Source organism: Rutilus rutilus, assembly GCF_951802725.1.
Source record: "Rutilus rutilus genome assembly, chromosome: 7".
NCBI classification, from domain to species: domain Eukaryota; kingdom Metazoa; phylum Chordata; class Actinopteri; order Cypriniformes; family Leuciscidae; genus Rutilus; species Rutilus rutilus.
Window position 1 is genome coordinate 12,204,699 of NC_140221.1, and position 9,808 is coordinate 12,214,506.

Sequence of the window (9,808 nt, forward strand, 5' to 3'; positions counted from 1 at the left end):
AATTTGGCGTAAACAGAATGAGAACATGGATCCATCATGCCTTGTTACCACTGTGCAGGCTGGTGGTGGTGGTGTAATGGTGTGGGGGATGTTTTCTTGGCACACTTTAGGCCCCTTAGTGCCAATTGGGCATCGTTTAAATGCCACGGCCTACCTGAGCATTGTTTCTGACCATGTCCATCCCTTTATGACCACCATGTACCCATCCTCTGATGGCTACTTCCAGCAGGATAATGCACCATGTCACAAAGCTCGAATCATTTCAAATTGGTTTCTTGAACATGACAATGAGTTCACTGTACTAAAATGGCCCCCACAGCAGGGCCGCGGGAAGTGGGGGTGCTGGGGGTGCTGCAGCATTTTGCGATTGTAAATGCAACGCATATGTTTGTTCATTAAAATTTATTAATTTTTAGCATTTAGTCATTTATTTGTAAAACACTTTAAGTGGGCTATTTAAAATTTTTTATTTATATGTTAAATTATCTTTTTAAAACATAAGCACAGAGTGTTATGTAATATTGTGTGTGTGTGTGTGTGTGTCGAAAGAATTTGTCCGCAGCTGCTCAAAAAAAAAAAAAAAAAAAAAAAAAACCCACTGTCAGTGTTTTGTAAGGAACAGGCAAATATGTAAAATATAGCAGGAGACATTTTAATTGTCAAGTGTCAAGAGGCACACACGACACCATCCACATCAATGGAATGGCTGTTGAGCGTGTCTCCAGTTTCAAGTTCCTGGGGACCCACATCTCGGCGGACATGACCTGGACAACCAACACCTCCAGCCTGGTCAAGAAGGCTCACCAGCGCCTCTTCTTCCTGAGGACACTGAGGAAGAATCAGCTTTCCTCCACTATCCTGGTGAACTTCTATCGCTGTGCAATAGAAAGCATCCTGACCAACTGTGCTACAGTGTGGTATGGGAGCTGTTCTGTTGCAGAGCGCAAGGCACTGCAGCGGGTGGTGAAAACCGCCCAGCGCATCACTGGGACTCCACTACCTGCCATCGAGCACATCCAGAGGAAACGCTGTCTGCATCGAGCTCGCAGCATCCTTAAGGACTCCTCTCACCCAGCCCACAGACTGTTTTCTCTCCTGCCTTCCGGCAGGCGTTTCAGGTGCCTCCGGACCAGGACCAGCAGACTAAAGAACAGTTTTTTCCCCAGAGCTGTCTCTTTATTAAACTCTAACCCTCATTGATCCCACTCCCCTTATATACTGATTGACTCTCCTCTCCCTCCTCACACCTGCCTCCATTTTGTTATTTGCAATACTATAATGTTCATTTGCACTGCTGACTGTTATTACAGTAACAACTGTTTACATATGCATCTTGCACTACTACCTTGACTGGAATATGCTCATTTGCACTGCCGACTGTTTATTTACAGTACCGACTGTTATATATACATTGCAATATCGTACCTTAACTGTAATATGCAATTACTTTCCACTGCACTCACTCGGATAGCTTCTGTCCAAACTTTATTTGCACTACTTTAAATCCATTGTTATACTGCTCATTAGCCTAACTTATACATATATCTATTTGTAAAATTCTGTTTATAGTAATATCCATCTGTATATTATGCTCACATTCTGTTTATAGTAACAGCCATCTGTATATATATCCATAGTACATATCTATCTGTAAAATTATGTTTATAGTAACAGCCATCTGTATATTATATTCAGTACATATCTATCTGTAAACATTCTGTTTATAGTAATAGCCATCTGTATATTATTATATTCAGTACATATCTAGCTGTAAATTCTGTTCACAGTAATAGTTATCTGTATATTATATTCATAGGACAATCTATCTGTAAATTTTTGTTTATAATAGTATTCAACTCTATATTTATTCAGTACATATCCATGTTCTGCACTTATGAACCACTGTATATCCTGCACTTGCTGCTATTGCACTTCTGGTTAGACCTAAACTGCATTTCGTTGCCTTGTACCTGTACTTGTGTAATGACAATAAAGTTGAATCTAATCTAATCTAATCTAATCTAATTGTTTACTAATAAAACAGTTATTTTTTATGTCAGTGTCGGCTAGACAGATGAAGTTGACGACTCGCGATCTTCGCAGCGCCAGAGAGAAATGCACATTTCATACGAATTACATAGCCTAAGCAGCGCAGTCTGTTTTCTTTCGTTTTGAATTGTTCTGCTTAAAAGTAGACATTTCAAGCTATCTATATGTATCAGGTCTGTGAGGCAATAGGCTACCTTATAGGCCTACGCTGAGTTTCGGTTCATTTATGAGACGAGCTCCAGGTTCGCCAGCGCCTCCGTGTCCTGATTATCTATTTTCTAATAGCCTATATTTTTTATTAAATCCAGACAGTTGGTTGATGAAACATCGATTAAAATTAAGGTACAATTAATACAAAACGAAATTAAATGTAAAGACAGGCTTTGTGCTTTCAGTTTGAGGTCTCTGTGAAAGTTTTAAAACATTCTTTTAGTGCCGCTTTAGAGCGCTCACGTCCGTAACGGAGAACTGTCTGTAACTTTTTCTTTTTTTTTTGTGAAATACATTTCCAAAAAAATGCGACTTAGGCCTAGTCCAGTGCGACTTAGGCTAGCTTATATAGGCTATGTTTTTTTTCTCCCTCGTGGCGCATTTTTTGACATTTTTGACAAATGTCCCATAAAGTCCCATCCTTTAAAGGTGCATTGCGCAACTTTTCATGTTAAAAATACCCGTTTTCTAACCCATACATGCTTAAACAATTGCCTGATGGGCTGAATGAGCCCTTCTCTGATCACTGCGTTTGCCTCTATAATCCTGTACAGTAAAATAAATAAGAGGGATTCGGGTCGGAATCTGAGACTGGGCGTGACGTCATGCGCGTTCACGGCACGCTCATATGTCTGGCAGGTTTGTGTATGCGCCGACGCCGCCATTCTCCGTAGAAAATGGATTCTAAGAGACCGGCTTGTAGTTCATTTCAAACACCAACGCAAACTCACTCAAGATAAAAAAAAGAGAACTTTTGTCTAGTGCAACCAAAAGGTCCAAATTGGAGTCAGACAGGCGTCGGGGTAAGACGAGAGTAAACATAGGGAAGGCTTTCAACAAATGGAGAGATCTCCGGTCTGCTCTAGGGCTCAAACGGGATTCTCAGTTGGCTTTTTTCTTGATAAAATGGTAAGATACTAAGATATATCCCATTCTCTAATGTCTGATACGGCCAATAATGACAATAAATGACGATCCATAAAATGTGTAATGCTTTAGCGTAAGCTAGATAAATGTACAATCGGAATAGGTTTTACTAACTTACCATTGTCAGTGATCAGGTTCAGAATGATTGTGATATAAAATGCTGATATATAAGTTAGATACTTAGACACAAATTTTGAGCAAATTACTGCTTAATTACGATGTATTGCTATTGGAATATGCTACTTAGCTGATCAATAAAACAGGCTAAACCCCCGCAAATCTTCGGCGGATTAGCCTGTTTGGCTTTTATGGTAACGTCATAGTGCCACTTGATTGTTTATTACCTTGAGACATTTGGGTGTAGCCTACTTTGTTGACCGACTGTGTATGGTATGGTATCATGATTACTATTTTGAGCTTTTACAAAGTAATAACTTATATTGTTCATGAACGTGTTTCCATAATAATAGTCATAAGTGGATACAGTAAACACATAACACAGTTCAACATGGAGATAGATGGGAATAAAAAACGAAGTTTTCTACTACCCCCATTTTTTCCCTCACACAGAAGTGTGTTATTTACTCAATTGCCTTTCCTTTCACATATTTTAAATTACTTGCAGATTTAAAACTTTATTACCTCTGAAGACATTATGATTGTAAACAAAAGATTTGTTCGGCTGATGCTCCTTGGGTTATGACCAGCTCGTGCAAGCGTGCGTGTGCGTGTGGTCCGTGAGCGTGCACACCTCTGGTTGCAGTTTCGCTTGCCGCCAGAGGGGGCGTAGTTCTGCGAAAACTCAGACTCTTGCGCAATGCACCTTTAAGGATTCATTTATGTCCCGTTGACCGGTCCATTGCATTACGAATAAAAGCAGAATCAATAAAGTCAAAAATGTGATGTGCAGTCAGTTTTGAGTGTGTGCACGTTTTTTTTACGAGTTTTATAGTCTTGATATTGTTTCTTATAAAAAAAAAAAAATCAGCACCCCCAACCTAAAACCTCTTCCCGCGGCCCTGCCCCACAGTCACCAGATCTCAACCCAATAGAGCATCTTTGGGATGTGGTGGAACGGGAGCTTCGTGCCCTGGATGTGCATCCCACAAATCTCCATCAACTGCAAGATGCTATCCTATCAATATGGGCCAACATTTCTAAAGAATGCTTTCAGCACCTTGTTGAATCAATGCCACGTAGAATTAAGGCAGTTCTGAAGACGAAAGGGGGTCAAACACAGTATTAGTATGGTGTTCCTAATAAGCCTTTAGGTGAGTGTGTATATATATATATATATATATAGAGATATATATATATATATATATAGATATATATATAAACTTTTTTAAATTGTAATCATATTTCACAATATTACATATTTTTCATTATATAAATGCAGCCTTGGTGAGCATAAGAAACTTCTTTCAAAAACATAAAAAAAAATGTCTCTAAACTTTTATTATGTATTTTAAAGTTAGCTATATACATTTTATACTAAATGTAATATAAACAGATGTATGTTGTAAAACCTATGTGCAATTTTCACAGTTTTTTTTCGGTTTTAATTAATTGTTCACATAAAATATAATAATAATAATAATAATAATAATAATAATAAACAACAACAGAGCAATTCTTTATTGTGATTTCAATCATAACATTATTTGGCAATCTCTAAAAAACGAATGATTTTTTATCGACTAATCAAAGCCAATATTCACTTGCATATCGTCTTGAATATTAACTCTTTTTTGTACCCTGTACACTGGTTCAAAATAGAGTTGTAATAGCTACATAATCTGAATTTTACATTAATAAAAAAAGTTAATAAAACACATTATATCTTACCAGCGATGAACCAGCAGAAGAGGAAAAGGGACACCAGTGAATTCCAGGCAGTACAGAGACTACTCAGGGGAGTTTGAGTGCCATCTTCTGGCTCCTGAGTGCATGGAAGACAGGACAGCAGACCGAGGACCAATGCAAACACACCTGACACCAGCAGATAAATGGGAATATAGGGCTGCTTTGGACAGTCTTGCAGATGTATTGCACCTGTGAAAAAGAAGGGAGTTGATAGGCTTTTTTATATGCCCAAAATTAACTAATGTTTATAAAGACCTAGAATAATAAATACATACCAATTGACACTTGAGCGATGGGCAGGACAGTCACAAAGAGTTTGGAGATTACTGTGAAACAATTAAATCAGTTAATTAAATAATTTTGTTCGCACATTTCTCAGTTTTATAATAGTTACTCTAGTTTTATCTATACTTGAACAAGGTTTACGCATAATATTTGTGTTTGTATATCCTACAATGAATGCTCTAACAGTTATAGGGAGCTACATAGATAAAGTGTTAAAGCATTTTCAAAGGAGAATCACAATTAATAACATAATTTAATGAAGCATCACATCAACATATTACACTCACACAAACAAGAACAACAGAGTAATTTGGAATACTTAGAACAGGTGTGCTGAGTTTGGGAGGCCTGCGAATATTCTGCAATAAGCTTCTGTCTTCCATCGTCTTTACTTCACTCTGGCCTGACAAAAAAAGAAAGATTAACAGAAAAAAAAAATATATATATATACATACATACATATATATGTATATTAGATTTTGCAGAGGAAACTGTGGGCAGATTGACAAAAGCGAAAGTGGATATAAAAAGTCTATGCACCACTCTTAAAAGAGCTGGATTTTGTGATGTAAAAAATTTTAACTAGGATAAATCATTTTAGAACTTGTGCACGTTTGATGTAAAAATTAGGCTACAACCTTTGAAATGCCACTACAAACAAAAAAAAAAAGTGACAAGTAAAAAAAAAAAAAAAAAAAGTAAAATATTTCAAATACTAGACCATGTATATCTTTCATCACATGATCAAAGAATCTGGACTTACCCAAAAAGTGCTTTACACAATAGAACTAACAGTCATATGATTAGCAGATCATTACAAACCAATCACCAGATCAGTATAACCAATCACAGTGAAGAAGACTTGAGTGACATTGATTTTTACTGAACTGTAAGATTTATGTACATGTATCTTTCGGTTCAGAGAGTCTCTTTTGGTTGTTGAGACCAGTGAGCTCCCGGCCGTGAATAAAACTTTTATTCGGGAAAAGAGCAACTTGGGAGTTGTGCCTGGTATATGCTGCGCAGATAGTGTTGGAAGATGATGGATGGATGAACAGATTTTGTGTGAAAATAAATAATAAAAGTGGTTTACTTTGTTTAAAAATCTTATAAATGTATGAGGTGGCAAATTCTCACCAGAACAGGGCAAAAGGCACACATTATTTATACAAATACTTCAGCTAAAATAATGTTTTTAAATAGGTCGAACTTAATTGTTGTTCAAAACAGTCACTTTAGCAAAATTTGTAGGATTTTGTTTTTGTGTTTAATTTGATAAATAAAATAATTCACTTTTGTTCAATAAACATACATTAAAATGTTAATACAAAAATATATTTCAAAAATACAGAAACAAAATTATTTTTAAAAGTAAAGATTCTGAAAGCATTGAAGGAGATTTCATAATAAATGTAATTTATATCTGCAGTAGTAACAATACATTGTATATTATTATATGATATGATATGATTCATATAAATTTTTAAATATGATGGTTTCATTATAAATATGATGATTATGTCTATATATTGATATTTACCATCTGAATCTAACCATGTCATGTCAACAAATGGAAAAGTCAGCCAGCTATTTCTTATTAAGCCCTGCACGCTTAATAAACAAATTACAGCTGGTCCAAAACGCAGCAGCTAGATCAGAACCAGGAAGTATGACCATATTACCCCACTTCTGTCAACACTGCATTGGCTCCCTACTAAACATCGTATACATTTTAAAATATTGCTGATTACTTAAAAAGCACTAAATGGTTTAGCTCTGCAGTACTTGAGCGAGCTCTTAACGCATTATAGTCCTTCACGTCTATTGCGATCTCAAAATTCCGGCCAGTTGATAATACCTAGAATATCAAAATCAACTGCTGGCGGTAGATCCTTTTCCTTATTTAGCACCAAAACTTTGGAACAGTCTTCCTAACATTGTCCGGGAAGCAGGCACACTCTGTCAGTTCAAAGCTAGAGTAAAAACACATCTCTTTGGCCTAGCATACACATAACACATTATAGACTTTTATAATTCAGTGTTAGGCTGCATAGATTAGGTCAGCCGGAACCGGGAACACTTCCCATAAATCCTAATGTACTTGTTACATCATAAGAAGAATGGCGTCTACGCTAATATAGTCTCTCTGTTTATCCCAAGGTTTACTGCAGTCCGCCGGATCCAGGCTGTATCCAGATCTGATGAAGGACCTGCGCCTGCCCTGGAAGCAACGACAGCACAGTCCTGAAATGTCAACTAGTATCTCCCCTGTGAAGGCCTCCCTCCCCTCCCTTTACCTCTCTACAGATAAAGAGTTGTCGGGACAAATTTCGGTTTGCGTGGCTACGCGGAAGCGATAAAAATGATGTATTATAAATTTTAAGGCCCGACAAAAAGTATGCTGAGGGTTGATTTGTAGGGAAGGACTACACGCCTGTGCACATACAGCGGGGGAAATTAGAATTGAACACGTCATCATTTTTCTCAGTAAATATATTTCCAAAGGTGCTATTGACATGAAATTTTCACCAGATGTTGGTAACAACCCAAGTAAGCCATACATACAAAGAAACAAACAAAAATAAGTTCAGAAATTAAGTTATGTGTAATAATGTGAAATGACACAGGGAAAAAGTATTGAACACATGAAGAAAGGGAGGCGCAAAAAGGCATGGAAAGCCAAGACAACTGCTGAAAACTTACAGTAATTAAAAAGCAATCCAGCCCCCTGTCAGTGGAAATTAATAACAGCTGGTTCAGTCCCAAATTATGGCCTACAAAAAGGTCTCATTGCCAAGGTGTCACACAAGACACATCTCATGATGGGTAAAAGCAAAGAGCTGTCTCAAGACCTTCGCAACCTAATTGTTGCAAAACATAATGATGGCATTGGTTATAGGCGCCATTCTAAGCTTCTGAATGGTCCAGTGAGCACTTTTGGGGCCATAATACGGAAGTGGAAAGACAATAATTTCACCATAAATTTGCCTCGACCAGTGCTCCTCGCAAGATTTCTGATAGAGGAGTGAAAAGAATAATCAGAAGAGTTGTCCAAGAGCCAACACCAAGTTGTATGGTGTTTTTAGGGTAATGTGCACTGCCATTTCTCCTCCAAATATGGTGTGTATTTATGGCATCCAAACAATTCAATTTTGCTCTCATGTGACCTCACTATATTCTCCCAGTATTTCACTGGCTTTTCCAAATGTTGTGCAGCAAACTTTAAATGAGCTTCAACATGCTTTTTTTTCAGTAATGAAGTCTTGCGTGGTGAGCGTGCATACAGGCCATGGCGGTGGAGTGCATTACTTACTGTTTTCTTTGAGACAACAGTACCTGCTATCTGCAGGTCTTTTTGAAGCGCTCCACAAGTGATCCTTGGCTCTTGGACAACTCTTCTGATTATTCTTTTCACTCCTCTATCAGAAATCTTGCGAGGAGCACTGGTCGAGGCAAATTTATGGTGAAATTATTGTGTTTCCACTTCCGTATTATGGCCCCAAAAGTACTCACTGGACCATTCAGAAGCTTAGAATGGCGCCTATAACCAATGCCATCATTATGTTTTGCAACAATTAGGTTGCGAAGGTCTTGAGACAGCTCTTTGCTTTTACCCATCATGAGATGTGTCTTGTGTGACACCTTGGCAATGAGACCTTTTTGTAGGCCATCATTTGGGACTGAACCAGCTGTTATTAATTTCCACTGACAGGGGGCTGGATTGCTTTTTAATTACTGTAAGTTTTCAGCAGTTGTCTTGGCTTTCCATGCCTTTTTGCGCCTCACTTTCTTCATGTGTTCAATACTTTTTCCCTGTGTCATTTCACATTATTACACATAACTTAATTTCTGAACTTATTTTTGTTTGTTTCTTTGTATGTATGGCTTACTTGGGTTGTTACCAACATCTGGTGAAAATTTCATGTCAATAGCACCTTTGGAAATATATTTACTGAGAAAAATGATGACGTGTTCAATACTTATTTCCCCCGCTGTATATTCAAACGCGCATACCTATAGACTGAACTTGTAATGTGCATGTGCATGCCATCGGCGTTCTCACTGGTTCGTGTTTTTGAAGTTTGCGCAGAAAGAACTTAAGAGTTTTCTGTTAAAACAGTGTCGTGTTAGCGGCCACAAAGTTATTAACTAATGATCGTTGCGAGTGCGACAGAAGTGAATCAATCAAACTAACTTTAGCTGGACAATAACTTTATTCTAGAGCTGCTATAAAGCTAAAACAATTTCCTATTATCAATGTAAAGCTGCTTTGGATCAATCTGCATTGTTAAAAGCGCTATATAAATGAAGATGACTTGACTTGATTATGTTAATTATTGTGTCTTTAGCCCCAACAGCAGGAGTGCTTTTTACCACAAACACTTTTACATATTCTTCCGTTATTGAAAAACTGTTGCTTTAATTAGCTTGAACAAAACTGAAAATCATTAAGACCTTTGTCTAAAATATA

The 9,808-nt window shown here is 37.3% G+C and overlaps 1 protein-coding gene across 2 annotated transcripts in view; it reads right to left on the reverse strand.

Moving 5' to 3' along the window:
• The window catches only part of LOC311294155 (transmembrane protein 272-like), a 41,778-nt gene that overhangs the window by 9,590 nt on the left and 22,380 nt on the right, over positions 1 to 9,808 (reverse strand). For both annotated transcript variants that reach the window (XM_084414866.1, XM_084414865.1), the window contains exons 2-4: positions 5,657 to 5,740; positions 5,328 to 5,378; positions 5,035 to 5,241 (exon numbers count right to left, since the gene is read on the reverse strand). In XM_084414866.1, the coding sequence (XP_084270992.1) occupies positions 5,035 to 5,241; positions 5,328 to 5,378; positions 5,657 to 5,720 (322 nt within the window). In that variant the 5' untranslated portion in view covers positions 5,721 to 5,740. The remainder of the gene's footprint in view (positions 1 to 5,034; positions 5,242 to 5,327; positions 5,379 to 5,656; positions 5,741 to 9,808) is intronic.